This window comes from Trichechus manatus, unplaced genomic scaffold, assembly GCF_000243295.1.
Source record: "Trichechus manatus latirostris isolate Lorelei unplaced genomic scaffold, TriManLat1.0 scaffold00030, whole genome shotgun sequence".
Taxonomy (NCBI): Eukaryota; Metazoa; Chordata; class Mammalia; order Sirenia; family Trichechidae; genus Trichechus; species Trichechus manatus.
In genome coordinates, this window is record NW_004443966.1 from 15,672,242 (window position 1) to 15,700,152 (window position 27,911).

The 27,911-nt window shown below is 50.4% G+C and overlaps 1 protein-coding gene across 3 annotated transcripts in view; it reads right to left on the reverse strand.

Moving 5' to 3' along the window:
• TLE3 (TLE family member 3, transcriptional corepressor) overlaps nucleotides 1–19,722 on the reverse strand; it is a 66,999-nt gene extending 47,277 nt beyond the window's left edge. The window contains exons 1-4 of one of the 3 annotated variants that reach the window (XM_012555049.2): nucleotides 19,341–19,722; nucleotides 18,731–18,831; nucleotides 18,150–18,213; nucleotides 17,078–17,122 (exon numbers count right to left, since the gene is read on the reverse strand). In XM_012555049.2, the coding sequence (XP_012410503.1) occupies nucleotides 17,078–17,122; nucleotides 18,150–18,213; nucleotides 18,731–18,831; nucleotides 19,341–19,364 (234 nt within the window). In that variant the 5' untranslated portion in view covers nucleotides 19,365–19,722. Of the gene's footprint in view, nucleotides 1–17,077; nucleotides 17,123–18,149; nucleotides 18,214–18,730; nucleotides 18,874–19,340 lie in introns of those variants that run through there. The other 2 variants (XM_023729761.1, XM_023729762.1) reach the window with 2 other exon arrangements.
• Nucleotides 19,723–27,911: the final 8,189 nt, after the last annotated feature.

Here is a 27,911-nt window from a genome sequence, read left to right on the forward strand (position 1 = left end):
AGAGACTCAAATAAAGCAAGTGGGCACTTTATGGACAGAGGAAGGGAAATCTGGGGAGGATGAAGAGGGGTGAGACCTCCAAAGGCAAGGGTGGTGTTCCCAGACCCCATTCCACCCCTTCCACGGGCTATGGGGGAAAGCAGCACTATAGTGTAAGAAGGGGGCGAATAAATGACCCACTTAGCAGCCTCAGGAGATAATGACCCCTGCTACTCGTGGGACTGGAGGTTTACACCACAGATTACTCAATGATAGGTGAGCCTCCTTAAAGGCCCTTTTAGCACCGACATATTGATCAAATTATATATAACTACAACACCATTAAATATTTATGCCCTCCGAGTAGGCCTTCTGAATTCTTTATGCCTGCAGGACTTGGTACAAGAAAGGCCCAGCCCTCAGCATGACCCTGAGGATCTGTCTCCCGGGGGAGGGAGTAGGACGGCTGGCCTGGCCGGTGGTGGACACCCTGCGCATGAGCCCCTGTGTCCTTCACATTAGGGTAAGGATGACGGTGAGGATGCAGGGCGAGGAGGAAGGGACACACACTCATCCCAACCTAGCCAGGACAAAGGGGAGTCGGGGCTTGCTGGGCTTATGTCAGGACCCCATGTGCTTCCCTGAAAGGAACTCCATCTCCTCTTTCCATTTCCCCCAGAAATCTAAGGCATTTTCTTCCAAGAGTCCAAGGTGTGAGGGAACTCGGGAATGGGGAGGCTGAGTGAGGAAGCTGGGGGATACCAGAAGCACAAAGGCTGGGGACCCCAGAAAGAGTCGGCAATGTTCCAGGTCTGCCCCGCACTTGGGCCTCAGTTTCCATCACGTGAAAGAGGTGGATTTGGGTCTGGTATAATAATCAAGAGGCACAGTGGTTTAGAGCTCCGCTGCTAACCAAAAGGTTGACAGTTCTCCGGCAGTCGCTCCTCGGACACCCTATGGGGCAGTTCTACTCTGTCCTATGGGGTCACTATGAATAGGAATTGACTCAATGGCAACGGGTTTATAATGATCACAGATCTCAAAAATGAAGTCGGTGCCGAATGGGAGTGAGCTCCCTGTTCTAGGGAGTATTTAATGACCACCGACAGGAACAAGGGGCAGACTCACTCCATGGGAGGCTAGTGGGTCTAGATAGCAGCCCCAGTCCCTTCTGGACTCTAAGACCCTAAGATTCCAAGACGTCCATTTCTCAGGCTCTCAGTTTCCATCCTTTGGGATTCCTGTTAACAAGATCCAATAATCTTAAAATATTTGTTCACTTTAATTTCTTGGTTCCCCAACACATTAAATGCTGCCTGCCTGGCACCCACTCCGGGGGATGGCCCTCAAAGAGCTTGCTTGTATAGACAGAACAGGGGATTACACCTTCCAGCAACACTGCCCGTTCATCCCAGGCCCCACCCCAACTCCTCCCTCCCTCCCCCCAGGTAACCTCCTACCCCCTCTCCCACCTTCAAGGACTCCACTGGCCAACTCCTGCCAGGAAGAAAAGTTCTCAACTCAGCCCCTGTGGGGTTGCCATGGCAACCCCCAGCCACCTAATCCCCCTTGGAACATTATCCAAATCTTCCCTTGCCCCTCAACAGGCTGCAAAAATCATATTACACTTGCAGAGGCAACTCTTTAAATTTTGGGAGTCTCACCGTAAGATTAATGCTCCAAATGAAATGCTGGCTGTGACTTTTCAAGGACAGGGGCTCCTTGGGAAACCCAGGTGACAGGAAGGAAAGGTGGGGCAGGGGTTAGGGGAGAGACTGTGGAGAGAAACAGAGCCCCACTCTATCCACCCCTGCAAAGAGCACAGCCCTCCTGTGGCCTGGGACCGCCAGCTTAAATCTAAACGGTCCAAGGTTCCTCTCCCCTCAGCCTCAAGGGTGGTGGGAATGCTGTCATTTGCACAGGACATAAAAATCAAGATCTATTTAGTGACTTGTATCTTATGATCTGCATCCTCTCAAAAGGACCCCAGCCCAAACCACCACCACACACAAATAAGAATTCATAGAATGTGAGGGCTAAAAAACTCTGAGTAAGCTAATTCACAATCAACTTGACTACAATGGGTTTGGTTTTTTGGTAAACTAATTCAACCCCTCATTTTGCAGATGAGGAAAACGAGGCCCAGAGAGGGCAAGGAGCAGTCCTGCATTACAAAGCAGGACAGGGCACAACCAAGTCCCCCAGCTCTACAGCCAGGATTCCTCCTCTTCACCGGGGGTTCTCAATTTGGGACCATTTTGCCCACCAGGTGACATGTGGTAATGTCTGGAGACATTTTTGGGTATCACAACTGGGGCAGTGCTATTGGTTAGTGGCGCAGTCAATGCTGTGCTGCCAACCGAAAGTTGGCAGTTCGAGCCACCCAGAGGCACCCTGGAAGAAAGGACTGCTGATCTACTTCCAAAAAAAACCAGTCATTGAAAACCCTATCGAAGCAATCCCGATCAAAACTCCAACAGCCTTCTTTACAGAAACAGAAAAACCAATCCTCAACTTTACATGGAATGGCAAGGGGCCCCAAATACCTAAAACAATGTTGAAAAAGAAGAATAAAGTAGGAGGACTCACACTTCCTGATTTTAAAACACACTATACAGCTACAAAGGAACCCTGGTGGTGCAATGGTTAAAGCGCTCGGCTGCGAACCAGAAGGTCGGTGGTTTGAACCCACCAGCTGCTCTGTGGGAGAAAGATGTGGCAGTCTGCTTCTCTAAAGATTTACAACCTTGGAAACCCTATGGGGCAGTTCTACTCTGTCCTATAGGGTTGCTATGAATCAGAATTGACTCGACGGCAGTGGTTTTGGTTTATACAGCTACAGTAATCAAAACACCGGGTACTGGTATAACAATAGACCACACAGACCAACGGAATAGAACTGAGAGTCCAGAAATAAACCCACATATCTACGGTCAACTGATTTTTGACAAGGGTGCTAAGTCCATGTGATGGGGAAAGAAGAGTCTCTCCAATAAATGGTGGTTGGAAAATTGAATCTCCACATACAGAAAAATGAAACAGGCTCCATGTTTCACACCACACACAAAAACAAATTCAAAATGGATTAAGGACCTAAGAGTGCAAACTTAAACCATAAAATTCATAGAAGAAAAAGCAGGGGCAAAGCTATCAGACTTTGCTTTTAACGATGAATTATCTAATATAATAACAAAAGCACAAACAGCAAAAGACAAAATAAATAAATAGGGCCTCATAAAATTAAAAACTTTTGTTCATTAAAAGGCTTACCAAAAAAGTGAAAAGACAAGCTACTGACTAGAAGAATATCTTCAGAAACCATGTATCTGACAAGACTCTAATAACCAAAATATATATAAAACTTCAACTACTTAACAACAAAAAGACAATAAACCAATCATAAAATAAGCAAACGACCTGAATAGATATTTCATCAAAAAGGACATTCGAATGGCCACCAAAACACACGAAAAGATGCTCAGTTTCATTAGCCATCAGAGAGATGCGTATCAAAACCACAGTGAGATACCATGTCACTCCCACTAGGACAGCTAAGGTTAAAAAAAAAAACTTTGGCAAGGATATGAGAAAACTGGAACACCTACCCATTGTTGGTGGGCATGCAAAATGGTACAGCCACTGTGGAAAACAGAGTGGTGATTCCTCAAAAAACTAAAAACAGAACTACCATACGACCCAGCAATTCCACTCCTAGGTATACATTCAAAAGGCTTGAAAGCAGAGTCAGAGACTTGTACCAATACTCACTGCAGCACTATTCCTGATTTCCAAAAGGTGGAAACGGCCTAAAAGCCGAAATGGATAAACAAAATGCGGTACATACATACAATGAAATACTCCTCATCCAGTAAGAGAAATGAAGTCTTGATACATGCTACAATATGGATGGAGCTGGAAGACATGCCGAGTGAAATAAGTCAATCATAAAAGGGCAAATATTATATGACCTCATTTATATAAAAAGACACGAAAAGGCATACGTACACAGAATGAAGTTTATTAGTGATTACCAGGCGCAGGAGGGAGGAGGAAAGGGGGCTTAACAGTGATGGAAATATCATTTATTAAGGGTAGTGTTGCACAGCAGATTATTGTTAACTGCTGACATTAAGTTGCACATCTGTAAAAAAACTGAACTAACAAAAGTTGTCATAGGTATATTTACAACAATGACCAAAAAAAAAAAAGAATGGCTGCTGAGGCTGCTTATGTACAACAAAAACCTCATGGGATTTGTTTTCTTGATTTGGAGATTTAGGGGCATGGTTATATAGGGCATCTCAGTTAATTGGCCTAATAACATGGTTAGTGCTTCTGTTCTACCTCCTAGTTATTTGCAGAGTGCCTGGGATCTTAAAAGCTTGCAAAGGGCCACCCAAGGCACAACAATTGGTCTCTATTCGCCTGGAGCAACAGAGAAAGAAGGAGCATCGGGAATAGGAGGATTTGGAATGTGTGGCTAACAGCCTCCATAAACAAGCGCCTCCTTTGTCATGAGACCAGAACTGGACAGTGCCTGGCTACCATTACTGAACACTTTGATCAAGGATTCTATAAAAGGATCTTGATCAAAAGAGGGAAAATGCAGAACAAAATTTCAAATTCTCACGGAATCCAGACCTCCTGGAGCCATGAAGGTTGAATGAAATCTTGAAACTACTGCCCTGAGATAATCTTTAAACCTTAAATCAAAAATATCCCCTGAAACCTTCTTAAAACCAAACTAATAAACAAAGTCTGCCTTGAGCATTATGCTCCTTTAAGAACTATCTATATGGGATCAAACTGACAACACTAACTCAAAAGATTAGATAGGAACCTTGGGGGCAGTCCATCTGTGTTAATAAGGATGGAACAACTCAGAAAAGGAGAGTGAAAATGGTTGTACAACTCGCAGAATGTAATCAATGTCACTAAATGGTACATGTAAAAACTGTGGAGCTGGTGTATGTTTTGCTGTGTATATTCTCAACAACAAAACAAAGAAAAGAAAGAAACCCTATGGAGCCCAGTTCTACTCTGACACACACAGAGTTGCCATGAGTCGGAGTTGACTTGACAGCAACTGGTTTGGTTTTTGGTTTAGTGCTGAACATTGCACAATGCATAGGACAGGCTTCCAAATAAAGAATTATCCAGTCCTAAATGTCAATAGTGCTGAGGTTGAGGACGTTGATCTACACGTTGCTGATGCACGTGTCTTACTGAATTCTGAACAGCTTTGTCCAGGTACTTCCCATCACTGGAATCAAAACTCTGAAGTACAAGTGGGCCTGGCGATGGGCATGTAGGAAAGCCACAAAAGACTAGACCTTGATAGGGCCTTTGGGGAAAAGATCATTGGTCCAAGAGTGAAACATAACTGGTTTCCAGTTCTGAACCTACCCCTGGTCCACCATAAGACCATTAAGCACATCACTTAACCTCACTGAACTCAGGATTTCTATCTGCTAAGTGGGGCTCATGATGCCTACACTGTAGGACTGGCATGTGGAACAAACAAATAATGTGGGAGAAAGAGCTCTGGCAAGTCTTACAACATGTATCACACCAAGGATCTTGTCCTCTCTCTTTGAGGCCCTGGCAACCTTCAGGTCTTTGTCTCATTGTGAACATACCTTACTGAGGTTTTCCTTCTGCCTAGTACTATGCTAAAGTCATTAATACGCATCAGCTGATATAATCTTTCTAACACCCCCTATAGCTGCACTGACCAATACATGAAGCCACCAGTCCCTTGTGACTGTTTAATTAAAAAATTAAAAATGAAATCCTTAGTCACAGTCATCACATTTCAAGTGCTCAATAGCCACATGTAGCTGGTGACTACTGGATTGGGCAGTGCAGATATAAAATATTTCCAACACTGCAGAAAGTTCTATTGGACAGGCTGCTCTAGCAGGTAGGTATTATTATTATCCCCATTACGCAGATGAAGAAATAGAAGTTTACAGAGGTCAAATAACCTGCCTAAAATCACCCAGCCAGTTGAGTGTTGATCTAGGACTCAAACCCAAGGTAACTCAAAAGCCTATCTCTAACCATAAGGACATACCACCTCCCAGCTCCTGATGCTGTGGGTTTCTGCGCCCAACTTCCCAGGATCCCCCTTTGAGAACCAATTGACTTCTGATGGAGAATCTCGGAATCCACTGGTACAAAGGTGCCAACAGAACTGGTTTATTGGGGACCCACCACCCACTGCCATGAGGCCTGGGAAATGCTCAGAGTTCCTTCAGCATAAGAGTTTAAGAAAGGAGCCTGGTTAAATGGGTAGTGAGGGAGAGCTAGGCAGAGGTCCCTTGGGAAGTGGGATAAGAATCAGGTCAGAGTAGAGAGAAAACCCAGAAAGGCTAAGAAAAAGGAGGATCTAGAGCCCCCCTTAAGAAGTCCCTGTAGGCTGGGCTCCTGACGCCATACCCGAGCACTGAGTGACTTGGGAGGCCAGTGTCAGGCCAGCTCTTTGGGGTCTCCAATCCTTGCTGTTTCTCCCCATCTCAAGTCTGGCTTCACAGAGATCTCCCGTGTCTCTGGGATGAAGTGTGGGGTCCTAAAGGTGGAGGGGTGGGAGACAGGGTGGTACCATCTGTCGACCCCAATTCCTCCAGCGTATGTCCCTAGGACTTGTGCTCTTAGGCAAAGCCAGATAAGAACCAGACTGCAGGCCTCTCCCCTGGAGAGAGAGATCAGAGGAAAACATGGCTTCTAGGGCTAACAGCAGGTAAGGGTTTAAGTACCAGCTAAAACACCTGATGGCCAAGCAGTCCTGACTGGCTCCCTCCTCCACCGCCTCGTTCTCGTCCTTACTCTATTCTCACCCGGCTATTTAGCCCCTCACTCCACTCAGACCATTTGCTATCACCTGCTGCTTCTCCTGGGCCCACTGAGTCTGCCCTACTTCTTCCCGGGCAGAGACCAGGAAGGCTGATCATGTCTGTACCCCCACTCCCCGCACCCTCAAAAGCAAGAGAGTACTCTTGCCCATTGTCAGCTAGTCTACACTGAACAGCCTTCTGCTTCCCACTCCCCACTGTACAAATCACCACCGAGTCAACTCTCAGCAGGGCAAGGCATGCCACAGCTGGTATTATCAGTGTTATCAGTTTCAGGCCGAGTCAGGAAAGACTTGTTGAGGGCTCTCCCAGGGAAGTATCTGGGGACTGGGAGAAGAGCCTGCTCTTCCCACCTTTCGCTCACATAGCTAGCTGGGTGGTGTCAGAGTCTTAGCCCAAAGCCTTCACAGCCAACCAAGAAGGGGGCGTCCCCTCCTTTGCCCCCAAGCTGCTCTAGCCGCAGGACTAGTGGAAAGAACTTTCACTGTACTTAAGTCTCCACTGGTGGTTCTGTGCTAGAATCCCTGCCTTCCATGCAGGAGACCCGGTTTTGACTGCCGGCCAATGTACCTCATGTGCAGCCACCACCCGTCTGTCAGTGGAGGGTTGTGTGCTACTCTGATGCTGAACAGGTTTTAGCAGAGCTTCCAGATTAAGACAAACCAGGAAGAAAGCCCTGGAGATCTACTTCCGAAAATCAGCCGAACTCCTATGGATCACAAGCATATAAAAACAAGATCTGATCCACAACTGAACACGGGGATGGCGCAGGATCCGGCAGCGTTTAGTTCTGTTGTGCATGGACTTCGCCATGAGTCAGGAACCAATTTCACAGCAGCTAGCAGCTAAAAAAAACAGCAACAAGTCTCCATTTGAGGGGAGATGCAGCCTTCCAGCATAAACTAAAAAGTTCTCCCGTTGGGCCAGTATAGTTTCATCCAGAATTAAAAAAAAACAAACAAACAGTTGTTGAGGATTTAAGGGGTAAAGAGATAAGGCCTTTACACACTCAGAACTTCATGCCCAAACAGCCAGCCAAGGATGGCAAGCAGAGTTTACGAATTTACCTCCAAGCCACTGACCCTCTCTCCCAGCTACTTCATTCCTTCTGGTAATTTAAATTCAGAATGTTTTACGTATCTCTTCCCCATTCCTTATTCCTCCCTATCTCTGCTTTATCATCCCTCCCTCCCAGTTGTCTCTTTCCCCTTGCTCTCCTTTCTTCCTCTTTCACACCTAAACCATAGTGAGATGAAAAAAACGTGTAAGGTACACTAAGACACTTTGGAGCCCTAGTGGTGCAATGGTTAAGCGCAGGGCTGCTAACAGAAAGGTCAGTGGTTCAAACCCATCAGCAGCTCCATGGGAATAAGGGCCTAGTGATCTGCTCCCAAAAAGATTACAGCCTAGGAAACCCTACGGGGCAGTTCTACTCTCTCACATGGGATCACTATGAGTTGGAATCAACTTCATGGCACACAACCACAACAACAAAGACACTTTAAAAGCTACAACACATTTCTTCCTATGATCACTTTTCCAGCCTACAGGCCTCTCTCAGACACTCAAGAAAAGCCTGTATCTTTCCCAGATTTGGAATGCTATACTGGGTCACAGAGAACCCTAAACTGGAACACAACCTTCCCTGAGTCACTCACAAAAAGCACACTGTGCACCAGGGTAGACCAAGCACCATGTGGGGCTCGGGGCCCTGTGAATACAAAATGGGCTTGGCCCTTGGGAACTCCCAGCTGACACTGCACCCACCCTACCCCTAGCCTCACAACCAAATTTGAGAACGTGGTGCTCCGGTGCCCTGGAAGCAGACAGGTCATCTTCACACCCCAGGCCTTTCATGACACGCTCCGATGTTTTTATCCTGATGCTATCTGTCCTGGACCCAAATGACTAACTTTTTAGGAACCTAAGATGAAAAAGTCTAATTTGCTACACAAACAATTAAATGCTCACAAAAATATGAAGGGGCTATATTATCACAATTGATAGTATTTGGAAGATCAAATTTTTCAGACTTGGGATTATTTGGTGGTGGTGACGGCAGTCGCCCCAGGACCCCGACCCTGGCTATGTGACTGGAGAAGTCGACAAATGGAAGGGAAGGGGTTGCCAAGGACACAGAGCCAAGTGCCACCCATGCTCCCCCCCTGGCAGGAGCAGCCAGCCTGAGAGAACAGGGTGACGGCCACAGCCATGGACTCCAGGCCTCCACAGGGTTTCCTCAGGCCCCACCCTGGTCTACCCCACCGCTGGGAATATGGCTCTTTTTGTACCCTTTACAGGATACAGTTAGCAAAGGGAAGATGTGTTGACTTCTGGGTGAAGGGAACCTCTTCCCAAAGAGCTATGTTGCATCTTCAAAGTAATAATGAAGTCTGTTGGGGTGAAGCGGTGCAAGCCGTTTGCTCTCATGCAAAATCTGCAGGGCTAAGTAGATGGGACCTCCAGTCAACCTCTTAAGCCTGGTAGCAATCTCCATTTAAGAATACAAGTCTGGGCGCAGTAGTTAACAGTTTAGCTGCTAACCAAAAGGTAGGCAATCCGAATCCACCATCCGCTCCTTGGAAACCTTATGCAGCAGTTCTACTCTGTGATATAGGGTCGCTATGAGTCAGAATCCACTCCTCGTTCATGGGTTTGGTTTTGGCCCCACCTGTCCCCATGGCTTAGTCAGAAGGGACTCTTGGGCCCATGAACTCTGTAGAATGCATGTTGTTGTTAGGTGCTGTCAAGTAGCTTTCAACTCAACTCACAGCGACCTCATGTGACCCCATGTGTAGAACAGCCCCACACGGTTTTCTAGGCTATAATCTTTACTGAAGCAGACTGCCAGGTCTCTCTCCTGGAGCTGCTGGATGGGTTTGAACCGCAGACCTTTCTGTTAGCAGCCGAGTGCTTGCTTAACTGTTGAGCCACTATGGCTCCTTGCAGAATGAACAGACTCCTGGAATCGGATCTGGAAGGGGCTGAGAGGTCCCTGATCTGACCCTTCAACAGACTGAACCCTCCCCCACAACCCTCATCAATGGGGCCTCAGCCTAAACATTCACTGACAGCCTCCGGAAGCCTGCCTCCCCCGCCACCACGCTGACCCTGTGACATCCTTAGCAAACAAAAGAACTCAAAATCAATGTAGAAGGGGAACTGAGACTCCCCCAACCTCCCTGAGAAACGCAAGGTCCTAACAGCCCCCAGGCAGGGAGCCGGGGAGCCGTTGGCCCAGTCTGCTGTCTGGAATGGACCATGCTCCAAGAAATAAACCCACCAAATCCTCCCCACTCATGGAGAGGCAGGAAATCCCCCCCTTCCCTAAGTTTCTCCTTAACTCCAACCGGAGGGGGAATATTTATTTTGAAAGGCAAGCAAAAGAAAAGAAAAAGCCCAGGAGGAAAGGCACGTGAGTGAAGGGAAGGAAGCGCCTTGGATGTGAGTCTCAGTGGGCATTTGTTGAAAACAAGATGTTGTCCCTTTAAGCATATAAAAACAAGGCCCTTGAGCACGCAGTTCTCACTCTGGTACACAATTATGGGTGCTTTCAGCTGTCTAGCACTACTTCAAGTGCTCTCTTAAACCAGACTGTCAATGGCATGTTGAAAGCTATTTGGCTGGCTGCTATCATTAATAGCAAAGTGGAGAGCTGGACTGATGAGAATTAAATATGGGGGAGGGGGCGGGTCATAACCAGTCATTACGGAATTACCAATATGAGAAAGGAGACAATGCCACTTTGGGGAATAAAGTTCAAACCAGTGTATTCCCGGAGATGGAAGAGGGGAGCAGGCAGGGGAGGCCGCAGACAGTGCAGGCACCCCCACCCCTACCTCGTGGCAGATGGACTCGGGTCAGCCCGGGAGAGCCATATGGGGACAGAGACCTGGTGTGGGGGAGCCGCAGAGTGGAGAATGTGAGCGGGGCACAGGCAGCTGCAAAATGTCTCCACCTTGCCTCACTTCCCAAATGCAGCCCTTGGCTCTCCCCGGCCCATCATGCTGAAGACTTGTGGACTTATGGTTTCCAGAAAACACCTCACTACCTATACACAGGCTGTCACCACCCCTGTTGTTGTTGCTGTGTGCGCTCGAGTCGATTTCGGCTCATAACGACCCTGCATGAAAGAGGAGAACTTGTCCCATAGCGTTTCCAAGGCTGGAATCTTTACTGGAGCAGATTGTGAAGTCTTTTGTCTCGCGGAGCTAATGGGTGGGTTAGAACTGCCAACCTTTCGGTTAGCAGCCGCTTAATCATTGTGCCACCAGGGCTCCTTAATAAACCCCCACCCTTCCTCTAAGATTCAGCTCTTCTGTGAAGTCCTTCCTGACCTGACTCCCCTTCCCCAGGTAGGATAAGCTGTTCTGTCCTGAGTGCTCCACCTGTAACACTCAGTCCACACAGTTCACACTGGCACTTACCTCACTGCACTGCAATTACTTATTTAGATGCCTGACTCCTCGCTAGAGGGAATGGTGTCTTATTTGTCTGTGTAACCAACTCCAGCCCACACTGGGCACGTCCCAGGCCCCTAATAACCATTTTGGGAATGGATCCAACCCCCTCATTTTGCTGATGAAGAAACTGGATGCTTAGCAATAGGGGGAAGCCTGCAGAGCTGGCAGCCAGGCCACAATTAAACCCCCACTTCCTTCTCACAGGGCTCAGGGAATCAGAAATCCACCCTCAGAGCAATTCTGAGTCAGAAAAAAACCACATGTTTACTGAGCACCTAGTATGTACCAAGCCCTACGTCAACAGCGGGGTTTCCTGAATAGCTACAAACATGAGATAATGAGGAGTGAGAAATGACATCATGCAGGCAGACCATGGGGGGAAACCCTGCAGAGATTTGGCCCTTTTTGTCCCTGGCATCTCTGTATTTCACACAGTGGGGCAGAATGAGGAAAACACACGTAACAAAGACCACCACTGAAGAAAATTCATTCCTTGACTGACTCTTTGGACAAAATGTAGAAGAACAGGTTCTGACATAAACTAGATTCTTCCCACACTAGGTGGGATGGGAGGGGAGGAACCCAAAGAAAGGAGGAGGGGCTCAGAACCTCCAAATGAGTTCATGGAGAGAGCCTTCCTCGGCTTAAGCAGCCAGGTTCCCCTCCAGGCTCAGCTTCCTTGGTCTGTAAAATAAGGACAAAGAGGCCATTTGCCCATGTCCCAGGGTCATGTGGTGATCAAATGTACGAGAAGGAAAAGACCCAGCGCAGCACACAAACCCCTACTCTGTGGACTCCATTGGCATACACTAGAGAAAAGCGTTCCAGACAAGGCAGGGGTTGAAGGCAGTCGGGAGGGGTGGGATGGCCTCTCTCTGCGTGGACAGCTTGAGGTGAAGGGAGCCATGAGTACAGCAGGCGCAAAGCTGAGTGAGGCCTGCACCAGGGCAGAGAGAGGACCTGTGAGAGTGGGGGACAGAGTCTGTGCCGCATGGAGCGACAGGTAAGGCAGGAAACGATAGATGGAAGCCAGGTCATAGAGGGGTTCTTGGATGCCAGCACTCTGACCAAGAAATGACACTCGAAGGAACTTAGCTCAACCCAAATGCCACACGAACAGCGAGTAAATCTGAGTCCCGTTCGACTTTGAGGGTGGCCCCTTCTTCAACCAAGACACAGACTCAACACGGCAGGGTCTTTGTAACCTCACCACCTGGTGGCTCCCTCTGGCCACCAGCATCTTCCGATGGTCACACAACTTCAAAGATCTTCCAAACCAAGCCCCTCATTACTTAGAAGACCCCGAGAGGGGAGGTGAGTGACAAACGGAAATTTCCCAACTCGCACTTCAGCCCCGTGTTCACGGCCACCCATGGCTTTCCGCATCCTCAGGTAAAAAGTTCACAGGTTTTACCACCTTTACCTCGCCCGCCCGTGAACTTTACCTCTGGGGTTGCTAGTTACACGTTTTGTCATTACTACACACATCAAATCATTAGTTGTATAAATAGCTGGCAACTGGGAACAGGACTGTGGGCAAGCAGGGTTCAGCTGATATGGTTATACAACCCGAAACTGGGTACTTTGGACTTTGGTGCAACCAGGTTTGTAGCCTCAGCGTCTCCAGATAGTAACGCAGAAAGAAGCAATAATGATTAAAGACACAGAATCCTACTGTTAGCAAATGAGCACTCTTCATTTTTTGGGGTCTTGTGAAAAAAGGAGACCTGGGGTTGGAGGGAAGACTGCAGTAGCAGCTCTATCTCTCACGTGGGACTGCAGGACTCTGGATACATCAGCTCCCATCTGTGAGCCTCGGTTTCCTCATCTGTAACTCAAAAGGTTTGGATCAGAAGCTCTAGGGCCCTCTTAGTTCGAGGATTCCAAAAGTAACTTAGAGGAAGGGCTACTTAATTTACAGGAAAAGGTCATGGAGTCCCTAGGTGGTACAAACGGTTAATGCTCTTGGCTATTAACCAAAAGGTTGGCAGTTCAAGCCCACCCAGAGGTGCCTCGGAAGAAAGGTCTGGTGGTATACCTCTGAAAAACCAGCCATTGAAAACCTTATGGAGCACAGTTCTACTCTGACAGACGTGGGTCGCCATGGGTCGGATTCGACTCCATGGCAACTGTTTTTTTATCATGTTGGCATAAGATGCTGTCCCCAAATCAAAGTGGCTCAAGTCCACTTTCAAAACATCAATGTCACCAACAGAGGGTGAAAAGGCAACCTGACCCAGCTTCTCCCAGCATCTGTGCCACAAATCCAAGGCACGGCAGTTGCTTTGCAGGCCTTGTTTCTAAGCTGGCTGTGTTACTCCTGGCTGACACTGGGAAGCCTCTGCAGGAGCAAGACAGGAACTGGTGAGCTGGTCAGTCGCCCTCGTCTAATCACCTTGACATTCTGCCTGGAAGCAGGGGCCTGGAGGAGGTGACCTCTTGAAGTCCTGGGCCAGCCCCATGATTCTGTAATCTTTGCTTTACCATAATTAGGGAGGGAGACATAACAGTAGGATGAGAAACCATTTATTACTTCTCTGGGATTTGACAGCTTGGAAAAAGACAGAGGGGGAGATGGAGAAACAGTCAGGGAAGAAGCCAGTCACAGTGAGTTTAGCCTCTTGGTAAAATAAAAACGGGCTCACTGTACCTCATCAGCGGCTCTCTGTCAACACTTGGGCCCATATGACAGAACCCGAGGTTCCCAGCTAATTGGCATTTCTCAAACAGCCAGCAAAGAGCTTTAAAAAATATGGGGGGGTGGGGGGTGGAGGGTGTGTGTGTGTGTGCGTGTGTGTGTGTGCGTGTGTGTGCGTGTGTGTGTGTGTGCGTGTGTGTGCGTGTGTGTGTGTGTGTGTAAGAGCAGGCTGAGACAGTTCCCCACCCCCATCCCTGAGCTTAAAGATGAAGAATCCAGCCTGCTTGTCCCAAGCAGATGTAATCACACGAACAGTCAAGTCTAGAGGGCAGGACACTGCATGAATAATTCAAGCACTCCAGTCACTTGATTGTGTGTGCAGATAAAACACCAGTCAACCGCTAAACAGGTCAGCTGATAAACTTGTTTGCTCAGGCCTAACCACCATCCGCCAAATGCACCCAAGACCCATACTACAATTAGTGGTGGGGTTTCTTCTGCAGAACCCTCCAAGCCTGGGGAGTGGCCAGCCCCATTAGGTCAGGGTTGCTTTTCTCAGAGCCTGGTTTCTTCACCTCCTTGCCTCTTTGTTCCTACACAGCCAAAGGGCGAGTTCACCCAACTTGGAGATTGCCATTAACCCTGCAAAGGCAGGGCAGTCAGAATACACACACACACACACACACACACACACACAGACACACACAGACACACAGACACACACACACACACACATGCTGGGAAGCAAATGGGTACAACTCAGAGGCTGGAAAGCAAAAACAAGTGGCAGACAAGAAAAAGACGCCCGGTTTGGGAAACCAGAAGCCCAGATCTGAGTCCCAGCTGTTCTCCTGCCCCCTCCCCCAAGCCTCAGTTTCCTCACCCATAAAAGGGGGAGCAGAGAGTCCCTCTGTCCACCACTGGCGGCTGAGAGGATTAAATGAGACAACACAGCCAAACCTCAGGCATTCTCCCCCTAAAAGCCCAGTTTGGGGAATGGCCAGAAGTCCCAGATGCTCACAGCTGCTCTTATACAAACAGTACCACCAAATCCATTAAGATGTTTAACTCTTCCTAGGCTCAGTGTCCCCCAGTGTCCTCGAGAACAGCTTTGCTCTGCCAGCCAAGGTAGATTCCTTGTGCCAAGTAACCATCCACTCACAGACTCAGGGAACGCGGACCTCAACATGCAACAACGTATTATAACTTAATTACGAAACTCTTAGGATAACTGCTGCTATAAATTTTAAACCTGGGTACAATTACCCTCGTTAAACACACCCAAGATACTAAGCACTCTCAGAAAGAAAAAACAAAAAAAAGCGGGTGGAAAAAGAGGGGCGGTGACACCTTGGATAACACCCCACGGTTCCTTGAACACCTGGGACCCCAGGTTTACTTCATGCATTCTGCTGGACTAGTCAGATCCAGTCAGCTCTGCCTCAAGCTGGGGAGAACCTGTCTCTCTAGTCCATTCCCCGGAGAGAGCACATCTTTACACACCAAGCCATGTCTGTTTATGATTTCTGTGGTTAAGAAGTAAAAATGTGTTCGCCTTCATGGGCCCTCCTAAAGCATAATCCCCCAGCAAGCCACAAGCTGGCTTTGCCCGTTGTCAGTAAACGCAGGCCCTTTTCCAGCGGCCCTTCACCCAACACTGGGGCTCCCCCCAGGAGGGAAAAAGAAACTGCAGATTCAAAAGGCTCTATGAGAAGTCACTGGAGCGGGCAAGAATCTGCAAGCGCTCCAGGGGTCACCTGCCCTTCTCACCTGCCCCGGGCCTGGCCCCCCTTAAAAAGCAAAATTTAAACCTTGTAAACGACTGTTAATTTAGAGCAGAAAATCCATTCAAGTCACGGTTACCAAAGGCTAGAATGAGTCAACAGCCTTCTGAGATTTCAAGAACACCAATTGTTAAAAAGAACAACCGGCCTGTGCCATTTATACGTGCCAAGTCAACTCCATTGGCCGGCCAAGCCAAATTATAGGCAGCCTCTCCTCGGAACACAAACACACAAACAGGCCTCTCCCACAGCCCAGCCCAGCACCAGGACTAGTTACTGATATGCACCGAGATAAAGGGTGTTTGTATTTGCAAAGTTTAAGGTATACTGTTATTAGAACAGTGACATTATGAGGCAGTTTACATATCCATCAAAGGACACCACTGACTAGCAAAACTGGTTTGACGTCAAGATTTCAAAGCTCAGCTCGCTCAACTCCCAGCCATCTCCAAAGACTGGCTAGGCTGCCCCTGGGCAAGTTACTTCACCTCTCAACTTTAGCTTGCTTCTCCGTAAAATGGGAACGCAGCTGCCTTCCAATTAAGATAGAGATGAGAAAGCTACCTCGTAAGTGCAAGGCATCAGAATTGTGTTTCATTCCAGCTTTGTGTTTTTTAACAGGGCTTTGAACCAGTTTGTTGGGGTTTGAACCCCTGCTGAGAATTAGCATTTCTAGTAAGTTCCCAGGCAACGCTAATGCTGCTGGTTCTGGACCAATTCTGAGAACCACTAGTAGACCAGTGGTTCTCAAAATTTATTACCTAAGAATCGCCTGGGGATCTTGTTAAAATGTAGATTCTGGTTCAGTATATCTAGGGTGGAAATGCAAATTCTCAGCAATGACAGAAAGAAACCAATCAGAAGGAACCAGTTCAGAGCCCTGGTTTTTAAGAGGTTAGCAGCTTCACTCCTTTAAATTTCAATAGCTTGACCTGGCTTTTAAGGCTCTCAAAGTCTAATCTTATCAAAGCACAACATCACATTTTTGCAAAAAACCCTCTTCTTGAGAATTTTACATTAAAACAGATAAGAGCAGTCAGCCACCCCTGGGCTTTCAGGAGTTTGTAAAGCAGATCCTGAAGACACAGCTTTCCCTTTGGTCCTTTATCCTCCACCAAGATCCAGGACCAGGACTAATTTCACAAGCTTCATGCTAAAAGCTCAAAACATCCCAGAAATAAGAAAAGCTTCGGACCCTGCATTTCAAGGATTGGATCCATTCAATTTTCAAGGGGGGGAGGGGAGGAGCAGGGGTAGGGGAGAACTAGATTTTCAAACAGGAGGGGACAGAAAAATTCCGCACACATGCATATATGTATTTTTTAATTAAATACACTTCTTAAAGAGAAAAGCACTTACCTGCTTGTGCATTTCAATGTTCAAGCCATAGGACATCTCGTAGTACTAAAAGTAAAAAGAATTATCATTAACAGACAACCCAGAAACCTGTTCACTTTTCAAATTCCTTTTTTTCTTGCAAAGGTTTTGGCCAAATCATGATTTTATGGCACATTTACTAAAGACATTTTAAATCAAACTCCAAGCAGGAGTTTAAGAGCTGACTAGAGGAATTTAAGAGCTGACAGTGGGCAAGTGTCTCTCCCTCATCTGACAGAATATCATATACACGGTAGAAAGAACAGCTCAGGCCCTGCTTCCAACAAGCAACGCATGTGCCATACATCCTGTTTATACAAGGTTTGAGTTCAACAGGGAGTAGTGTGTACACTGGGACCCTCTTGTCCACCGAGAGTTATTTAGTGCTGTGTTGAAGGCCTCTTATGTGGAAAGCAGTGGAGGGAGTGGTACTCGAGTACCTTCCATGCCCTCTCACAAACAGAAGACTGAAATTTGCTGGAACAGAAGCTGGGGAAAGCTTCTGCCCCAGAACTGAAAAGGCTTTCAGTTGGGGGATCCCCTAAAAAGAGGAACGGAAAAGAAGGACTTTCAAAGGCTTCTCTAGCCTCAGAAACCTCTGGGGAACGAAGGGCAGGCAGAGAGGGCCTCTGCTGGACTCTGGCTAGATCCCAGGGCTGCAAAGTAGAGAAGTTTCCAGCACCACCAGGAGGTCTTTCAGAAAGATTTTTATCCAATCCTGAGATGGGCTGACCCAATCCTATCTCACCAGCCAAGATACAGCAACCAGCTCTCTGAGAAGCCTTCACAACTTACAGCCGCACAATGGTGGAGCAAAAGTCCTTGGCCTAGAATTTGGGTTTTGCTTTTGGCCCCCTGCCGGGTCCTGCTCCCACCCACCCCCCTCCAAGTGGCTAAGGCTAAGGGAAGCCGGCGCAGGGGCTGAGGACACACAGGTTACAGTGTGCTCCCAGGCACTGGCCGTGGTGGGGGGGCCCTGCTCCAGTTTCCCCAGACCCCCGCCCGTGGCCGCCGGCCGGGTGGGCGCCCTCCCAAGCCTTCTGTCGCCTCTCACCATCACATAATGGCGCTGCATCTCCGTCTTCTCGTTCGCCAACTTGTCGTACTCCACTTTAAGGCTGCGAAAGCAGAAGGAGCCGGCTCAGGCCTGCCGCCTGCACGGCCTCCTCCGAGGTTCCAACCGAAGGGCCTCTGAGAGCCACTTTTCCACTTCTCCGACACCCCCGGGAGTACCCCATTATTCCGCGGAGAGTGGAGGGTGATTTGGGTCCCAGCCGCGGGGAGGGGAGAGTGAGACAACTTGAAAAACTTCGCGCGGCCGAGTAGACTCATCAAAGGCGCGCGGGACCTCTGACGCTGGCTGGACACCCCCAGACCCCGGAGTGAGTCAGTCGGTGACTCCAACCCTCCAGCCGGGGGTGGGGGGGGGTCCCTGCGAGCTGCATGGGAAGCGGGTAGGCTTCGGGCGGCAAAAGGTTAAGGCGCCGCGCTCGGAAAGGGGAAACAAAAGGCGGAGGCTGGGGCTGCCCTGCCGCCCCGCAGTCGGGAGCCCCCTCCGTCCGGAGTGGAGTTGGCAGGATCCTCGGCAGGGACGCCCCCTCCCCGCCAGTCCCCGGGTGCCCCCCACAGCCTTACCTGTGATATTGAGCTTGCAGAAACTGGAATTCGTCTTTGATCCTGTCACAAGACTCAGCCACCGTGAATTTAAATCCCGGCTGCCCGGGTTGATGGGGAGCCTGGAGCCCAGGAGAACAAGACAGGGGAGTGGGCGGGGGCATCAGACGGGGCTCCAAGCTGCTCAGGCCCCTCAGCAGCTTCCCTCCGCCTCCCCCGCCGGCGCCCCGGCCACCAACCCAGAACCTTCCTAGCAAGTTTCTCAGCTCCCGGACGGGGGTGGGGGGGTGCCCAGTCCCTCCTTCAGCCGCGGGGCTCCCATCCCTTTCACTAAGGGGCTCCCATGCCCAATTCAGGTGGGGGCGGGGGAGACACGCTGGGTGAGTTGGGAGACTAGGATTGGGGGCAGTATGGAAACAGTTCCCCTCTTTCACGGGTAGCCCCCCACGCCACTCAGGCGGAATTAACCTCTCCTCTCAACGGCGCCCCCATCCCCATCCCCTTTGTGTGAGCACACAAACGCACACAAACACCATAAAGGTAGCAACAAGCAAAATGGAGGTGCCAGATAAACTACCTCGCTTACCCTGCCATGATAGATGCTTAAATAAACCGAGTTGCAATTACTCACCGGATGTCTGCCTTGCGGATACATGGCAGGGAGGGGTCGTGATTCCGAGAGCGTGGAAGCGCCGAGAGCCCGGGCCGGGGAGGTGCGGGGGAGGGGGGAGCCAAGCCCGAGCGGGGGGCGGCCGGGAAAGCGGGAGCTCGCCCCCGGCCCCCCCAGCCCGCTCTCGCAGCGAAATCCCAGAGTCGGGCGGCCGCCCCAAGTGGAGACAAAGAGCCGCGGAGCAGGCAGCAAAGTCGTCGGCGGGCGCCGAGGCCGGGCGGGCGGGCAGGCGGGCACCGGCTTTGTGCGACTAGGGCTCGGCGGGCTGCGGCCGGCCGCCTTCCCCAGGCTGCGTCGAGCGCGTCAGAGCCGGGGACTGCGCGGACATCGTCGTCTCCGTGGCGGGTCCAGTGCGGGGTCCCGAGGCCGGGGGCCCTTCCTGCGGCGAGCGAAGGCCCCCTCCGGATCACTCAGCCCGTCGCGCCGGGAGGGGGGCGCGCCGGGGCAGCCCCAGCATCCGGGGCGCGCAGGTCGGATCCCAGAAGCGGTCGGATCCCTGGCTCGCGGCGTGGAGGAAGAGGAAGGAGTCAGGCACCGAGGTGGCGGCTTGGGGCCGCGAGAACGCCGGAGGGTGAGGGCGGGAGCCCGGCGCGGGGGCTTCGACGCCCCCCCTCGGAGAGGAGAGCCTGCTGTTCAGTCTGCTACTGCCGCCGCCGCCGCCGCTGCTAGCTCTTCCCAGGGCGGAAGAGAAAACTCCGGGTTCAGTAGGTGCAAATAAACCGTTCTGGCATCCTAACTCCAGCAGACGTGGGAAGCCTCCGCAAAAGGGTTCTCGCTGCTCCCAGCCCGAGCGCCGGGTCCCCAGCGAGGAGCGCTCGGCTCTGTCGCCGCCGGGGTGCGCGCAGACAGGAGAGCGCTGGAGGGAAGACGCAGCCCGAGACCGAGGAGCTCTGCGGCTTCCTTCCTTCCCCTTGGCCCGGCTCTCCTCTCCGCGCCCCGACAAACCCCCAAAACACACACCCAGACACACACACCCGACACATACACACACCAAAAAAAGTACCCGGACCCTGCGGATACCACACACATACAGGCGAGGGGGACGAGCACGAGGTCTGAACTGCCGCGAGAGCAGTTCCAAATAGGGACTGAAAAGTAACAAAATAATGTGGCAGCTTCGCCGAGCGATGGCCAATGGGAGCTCGGGGCTCCCACGTGGGGCTACCGGACTCGGCCCGCGACTGGGCGCCGCTGGGCTCGACGTCACAATGCCCTCTTGTGTCTAAAACTATGCATGAAAAGTAGCAATCAGGCTGTACCCGCTGGTGACTTTCGCATGGGAGTGAAAAACAGCGCTCCTCAGACCAGGAATTAACCGAAAGACATATAATAAATAGATATATATTATAGTCCGGAGCTGCTAGAGTTTTTTTCCTCCTCTCTTATTTTTCCCACGATCTACTAGCAAATAATTATTTGGCGGGAGGGAGAAAAACAGAAGACAGAGAAATAACAAAAGAAAAAAAAAAACCTACACAATCCTGAGAACCTGTGGCTGTTAGTAATATACCAGTTTATTCTGCATTGGCGGCGAACGATTCCTCCCTCTAATCTCATTAGGTCTGCAAAGCAGCCCAATTAGATACTATAAAACAAGCAGAATCACTTTGTCACTATGATGTTTTCACTTCACAAGATTTAGGACCGATAAAATGGTGGCTCCCAAAGTTGCCTCTCCCTCTCAAAATTTGCTCGGAACTGGGGGTGCCCCTCTCTTTACCGTTCTCCCGCCCTGCCCCCTGCCCCCCAGCTTTCTTCTTTTCTCTGTTCCTTCGCCTTTCTTTTCAGAAAGCCAAATAAACAGTGTCTTTGATGTGCAACGGCTGCCTGCGAGAAGTCTGAGGAACTCGTGCTTGGCGGGCAGCGCAGATGGAAGGGCCCGGCTGCCCTCCGACAACCTGCTCAGTTCGCGGCTGTTCCCACTCGGGGCTCTTTCCCCGGAGGGGGCAGTTACACCTTCTCTGCAGCCCTATCCAGCGGGCCCCTCACTACGCAGACCCTGGCCAGTGCAGCGGAGTAGGGGACGGGGTCGGGGCCCTGCACCGCCTGACTCGGGAGTGCCGAGTTCGGACCCGGTTTACTCGGCCTGCTCGACTGTCACAGCGTGGGCGGAAGCCTGTGGAGGAGCGTGGGTGCGAGTCTGTGGGTGTCTCCGTCGCCAGCCTCGACGCCCCGGGGAGGCGCAGACGCCTATTCGCCACTCGCCCTCCGGGAGTCACTGCGCGGTCACATAGACCACTCGACTCCGGGGGTCAGTGAGCCTGAAAACCGATAGCCTTTATCTCCTGCGCTTGGGGTTTCACGTCAGGTCGGGCCGGTGAGGGGAAAACGGCCTTCGACGGGGCCCCGAACCAGGAGATGCCGCGCTCCACACCCCCGCGGGCACCTCCGGGTGGGCAAAAGCAGGTGGGCCCCTGCCCAGCATCTCGGCAAATCTGCCCGAACCCCGCAGCCGGCGGCAGGAGTGGGCCGGGCGGGCCAGGGGACTCGCGCCGGGAGGTAGCACCAGGCGCGCGCGAGCCGGCCGCGCGCCCCCGGATCTATGTTTTCCCCTCATAGGAGCCGGAGGTTCGCTTTTGCATCTTAATGAGGAGCTGCGAGCGAGCTGGCGCTCCGAGGCCAGTGCGCAGGGAGTTACACGTGAGCGCCTGCCTCAAAGTTGAACCTCCTCGTTCTCGCTCCGGCCGCAAGCCTCGAACCGCGCTCTATTCATTTATTTATTCTCCTAAATAAAAACATAAATCGTGTGCGGCGCGCACCAAAGAGGGAGGTGGGGAGAAACCCGCTCAACAGACGCCAGCATCTGGCCGCAGCATTCATTAGACACAAAATGGCTCCTCTTTGGAGCTTCCTTTTCCCCTCCCCCTTCTCTGCCCTCCCCCTTACGTCACGGGTGGGCGCACCAGCTTCCTACCCGTCCCGCCCCTTTCTCTCTCCTGGCCCCCACGTGGGGGCCGTCGACCCCGCCCCGGAGCATGCCGAAAGACCAATCACAGACCGCCTTAGGGAGCTTTCCGCCGTTGATTGGTGAAGCCGCCGAGGACTGTCAGTCCGCGGCCAGAGCTGTCAGTCAAAACCACGCGGGGTGGGGGAGCGCTGACAAATGCCGAGGCTTCTGAGCCTCCCGCTTGCAAATAGTGCTTGGAATGGCTGCTTAATTAGCTTTGAATGGCTTTTCCTTCCAGCTCAAACAATCTGTCACTACCATGTGGTATAAAGGAGCCATGCATAAAAAAGTAAGCAGAGGCTAAATATCAATTTGATTTTGTGTATCAAAGGAATATTTTATTTTTCTCCCTAGTAATGAAACGTATCAATTTAAATAATAAAAGGTAAAAACACACCACACACACACACACACACACGCACACACACACACACACACAAAGACAGAAAAAAGGAAGAAGAGGAAAAAAAAGAAAACCCAAAGTCCACGGTTCTCCGACTCTTGTGCACGCCTGAAACAGGTAATTTCTACGGCCCACGTACAGGAGGAAACCTAAAGATCCCCCCCTACCCCGCTTTTAAACTTGCATTTAGGGTTTTCTTGTCCTCCTGAAGTCTAGGAGTGATGGGGGAGGGGTGGTCTGCAGAAGGGGGAGTGGAAGGGGGTGAACTTTAAGGAGATCTCTTTGAAGCTGCTAATCAAAGTGAAGGGGGTTTTAAGATCCTGTAAACTGGGGTTCCCACAGCAGGTCTCGATTTGGCAGCCGAGAGGAGAGGCGGTAAAGAGCCAGTGTGCGTCTCGCCTGGATTTATTAAACACAATGCCTTCAAGATGCCCACGACGCGGCGCCTCGTCGTCCTCGCTCTCTTGGTCTCCCTCTGTACCGGTTCAGACGGCGCCCGCCTGCACGCAGCCGAGAAGCCCTCGGGCCCCCAAGCCAGGACTACGTGTACTGTGGGCAGAAAAGCACAGCAGCTCTTGTCTCCTGTGTCTCTCCTGCCCCGACGTTCGCGCTCCTGGGGACGCGTCTGTGTCCCCCCCACGAACCCTGGCGCTCCTGCTGAGCAGATCCACATGGGGTTCACCAGAGAACCCCAGCGCCTGCACTGGGCCAGGCACTCGGCAGGAGCCGGGGACTGTTTGACAAACGAATGGCTACGTGTGATGGACGAGGTTTTGCAGAGCGCCGCCTCCTCGGCAGGGCCGGGCTACAGCACAACACCACGCATCCAGGAATAACAGCGCTAGAGCGCTTACTAAGTAAAAGGCACCGCACTGCTATTCAGGCGACCTTTCTTCATTCTCACTTCACTCATGAGGGAAGCGGCAAGGCTGGTGGCCCCATTTTACAGAGTAAAATAGAAAGGCTGAGGAAGCTCAATTTGCCCTCCAGCTGGGCGGACGGGTTAGGATTCGAACCCAAGGCAGCTGGCTGGACAGCCAACCTCAGCGCCACCATTGCTTCAGTGAGCTGGTTTCCTGAGAGCAATTGCTGAAGAGAAGGCATTCATTAATTCCCATCCACCCATCCATCCATTCATTCATTCATTACCTGCCCTTTCTAGGGTCTAGCGGCGGGATTACAAGGCCGGCTCGTCTGCCTCTGGCTCCCACTTTCTCCACGATCAGCGTGGCTCCCAGCTCTTCCCAGCTGCCTGAGCCCTGAGCAGGAAGGGAGACCGGGAGGTAAGTAACCAGGCCAGCACCCCTTAACCAGGCCAGCATCACCACTTTGACCCCACACCATGCCACTCCACAAGTTAGGAAAGTCAAGAAGAAAAATAAATATCTTTTATGCCCGAGAAAGAAAATATATCTATACACACACGCAACACCCTGTCCAAAACGCTTGACAATTATTTTTAAAGAAGCGGGGGGGGGGGGGGGAGGATGGAGAGAAAAGGTTCAAACGTCTCTGACTCCAGTTCTAATTGGAAACGTTTCAACTGTTTACATTACAAGAAGTGTCAGGGTCATTTGCTACCAGAGAGCTGACTTTTCATTGGCTGCTTAATTGAGTACCTCGGAGTCCACCCCACGTGGGAGAGGAATTCCTGGCACATTAAAAAAAAGTCACCCGGGTGAAACAGAAAGCCCGGCATGGAGTTACAGAGCGGAAGCTCCCTGACCCCTCATCAGGGGTGCAGAGTGGTTAGTGGATAGATATCTGCCAGCTCCCAAGAACCAGTCCTCCAGTTCTTCAAAAATAATTATCCAGTGCTTTAGACAGGGTGTTAATGTATTTTCCCCGGAATTAAAGGGTCTGGCTCAGGCTGATCACCAGGCTGTGGCCTCCTATTTGAGGAACTGATCACAGAGCCTTGGGTGGGGTTTTGAACCTCTCCTTGTCATCCCTTCCCCTAGAGCCTCCACTGGCTTTGATTTTTCTAGGCCTCTCTTTGGGACTGCCCAAAGAAGAGAGAAATTTCTCTCACCCACCCCTGACTGGTTGCTTCTGCAAGGCCTCTCAGACTTTTGGGCTTTGTCTCCATTGCTGGAATAATTCTGTGCCCTGCCCGCTACCCAGCACTCATCCGGGCCTTCCTCCACAAGCAAGCACCTCACTGTAGAGCAAGAGGAAGGGAAATTTTTATTTAACAAACTCTTACACAGCACTTACCCTGTGTCAGACATTATTCTAAGTACTTAACAAATATTGACACATTTCATCCACATGCAGTGAACAAAGTGGGTGCTATTACTATCACCCCCATTTTACAGATGGGGCCACTGACACAGGGTGGTGCAATGACTTACCCCAAATCAATTAAAAAGTGGCTGATGGAAGACTTGAACCCAGGCAGTCCGACTTTGGGGTCCTTGCTCTTAGCTAGCACACTGTGCTGCCTCCACAAGCTTGACTCTCCCAGGAATGCAGGTCACAGCTACTTCTCTGGGGGTCTAAGGAGGTCCCAGAGGGAGCAGACATAGCGCTCATCCTGAAGCCACCTCATAGGGAAGGGGACTGAGACTTAGGGAGGCTGAAGGACTTCCGAGAGTCTCCCAACTCTCTTCCAATTCTCTGTGTTCAAGCTATGTGACCTTGGAGGATTTATTTAATCTCACTAAGCCTCCATTTCCTCATCTGTAAAGTGGAGATAAAAATCCTACACACCTCAGAGACTTGTGAGGATAGATGGAGATAATGCATACGAGGTACTTAGCACAGACCTGGTGCATTAAGTGATCACTAACAGTTAGCTGTGGAGGCCATGATGATGATGTAGAACCATCCGTGGTTCAACCTCTCACATGTATTTTCTGGGTGCCTGCAGAGGTGAGGAAGGTCTAACGTCCTGTTCCCAAAGGGGACTAAACCAGGTAGTAGCCCTAACCTTACTCTACCTATAGGTAGCGAAACTTGAACCAGGCTCAGGTGGGAACGCCCAGATCCCCTCCCCTGAGCTCCCCCAAACGTCCTGATGAGGTCATCAGACCTTCTCCTCCCCCTCAGGAATTCCCATTCTTTATCATTTCTGCTTCCGTGGATTCTTTCTTTATTTTACCACCTGACAAGGGTGTTTTTGCTCCCTGAAGAAGGGAGCTAAGAGCTTACTTCCCTAAGACCCGTGCCTTCATTCCTGCTCCCACTCAGGCCACTTCACACTACAGAGGCCCACCAGCCTGGTTATCAGGAGACTTGATGATCTGTCAGATCGTGGGCAGACCCTGAAACTCTCAGGGTCTCCATTTCACATCTGTAAAATGGGGATAATGGCACTGGATTGCTTACCTAGCAGAGTTTACAGAAAGCCTGCTCTGTGCCAGACCCCTTTGCTGTTACTGCTAATTGCTGTCTAGTCGACTGTGATTCACGGTGACCCTGTGTATAACAGAAAGAAACATTGCCCAGTCCTTCGCCATCCTTGTGATTATTGCTATGTTTCAGTCCATCACTGTGGCCATTGTGTCAATCCCAATCCTTCTTATCAAAAATTTCCCGAGCGTTTGCTGGCCCTCCACTTTACCAAGCGTGATGTTCTTCTCTATCACGCAGTCCCTCCTGATGCGCGTCCAGAGTAAGCGAGTCAAAGTCTCGGACAATAGTCTGTGATTTATAGGATTTTCATTGGCTAATTTCCTGAAGTAGATCTCCAGGCCTTTCTTCTGCAGAAGCAGATTATCCAATAGGCAAGGTAAGCCTAGTGCTTACCAGATCATCTGTAGGAAACAATTTCACATTTTTTTCACCATGTCAAAGACTCTGCTTCTAGGTATGGCTGGCATCTGTCTCTCTCCCAACCCCACAGCACCTTCCTACAGAATCAAAGCCTCTTTGCAAATTTACAGTCCCCGAGAGGGACAGATGATGCAGTAAGCAAGGTAAGCACAGGCTTACTTGTGCTTACTTACTAATCTATAGTGAACAATTTCACATGGGTTTCACGTGGTGATTAGTAAGTAAGCACTTAACTTGTACTTACTTACAGCCCCTGCCTACTTTGCTTACGGAGTCATCCGCCCCTGCTAGTGTCTTGGTCTGGAAGCTCTGATGAAACCTGTCTACCATGTGGGATCCTACTGGTATTTGAAATACTGGTGACATAGCTTCCAGCATCACAGCAACACACAAGCCACCGAAATACAACAGGCTGGCAGATGAATGGTGGAAGTTGCCTTTGAAGTTACCAAAATCTAAGGGAAACCCTTGCCTTCAGGACACTCACAGTCTAGGCTATAGGCTTTAACAGCTAAATAGATTCTGTACACGGAAGAATATTGGGTACAGGATAGGGGTGGGACAAATCAGGGAAGCTGCCAGACAGGGTGGCTGTTGGTGTGACTGAGTGCAGAGGAGGGGGAAGAGCTCCAGACAGGTGCCCAGCCAGGACACTCCAGAGAATCCATGGTGGCCTACTGGGAGAAGGGTTTACCGACTCTCTCCAGAAAGCTATGGAAGCCAGACAGTGATTTAGAATGAGCCCCTCATGTCCACCTGGGACTTTGCAGAGGGAGGAGAAGGCATGGAATGTGTTTGTTCACCTGTCTTTAGCAGAAGCATTAAACTGGAAGCAGTTTCCCAACACCCCCTGCAAACTAAGCTGAAATGCATACCGCTGTTCCCAAGGTACGCTTTGCTGACCTCTATTGACTAATGGCCCAGGATTTCCATGCCTCACGCCGGAAATGGGTAAATATTTATCGAAGTGATTGGGCGTCCTAATTAAGAGATTTGTGCTGTTTCTTTCTTTCCTTTTTAAGGATTCAAAGCTGAGGCTTAGGAGATTAAGAAATATTTTGCTGGTATTAATGCATCCAACTTCACAAGGGTGGAGGCCCACACTGCAGGAATTATCCAGGCCAGTGGAGGGGAGCACTCCGTGTCAGCCGGGATGATTAAGGCAGGACTCGGGCCAAGCACACCTGGGCTTTGATGATGTGGGGGTGGTACTTGCCGGGCAGCTTTGATTTTCACTTCCACCTCTGCTCTCAGCTACCTATCCTTTCAGTAATGAACTTGTAAGTGTGCATTTGTCACATCTATGCAATAATAGTAAAGAGTTTGTTTATCAAGTGTGTTCACACATACCAGTGGTTCTCAAAGGGGAGTGATTTTGCTCCCAAGGGGACATTGGGCAGTATCT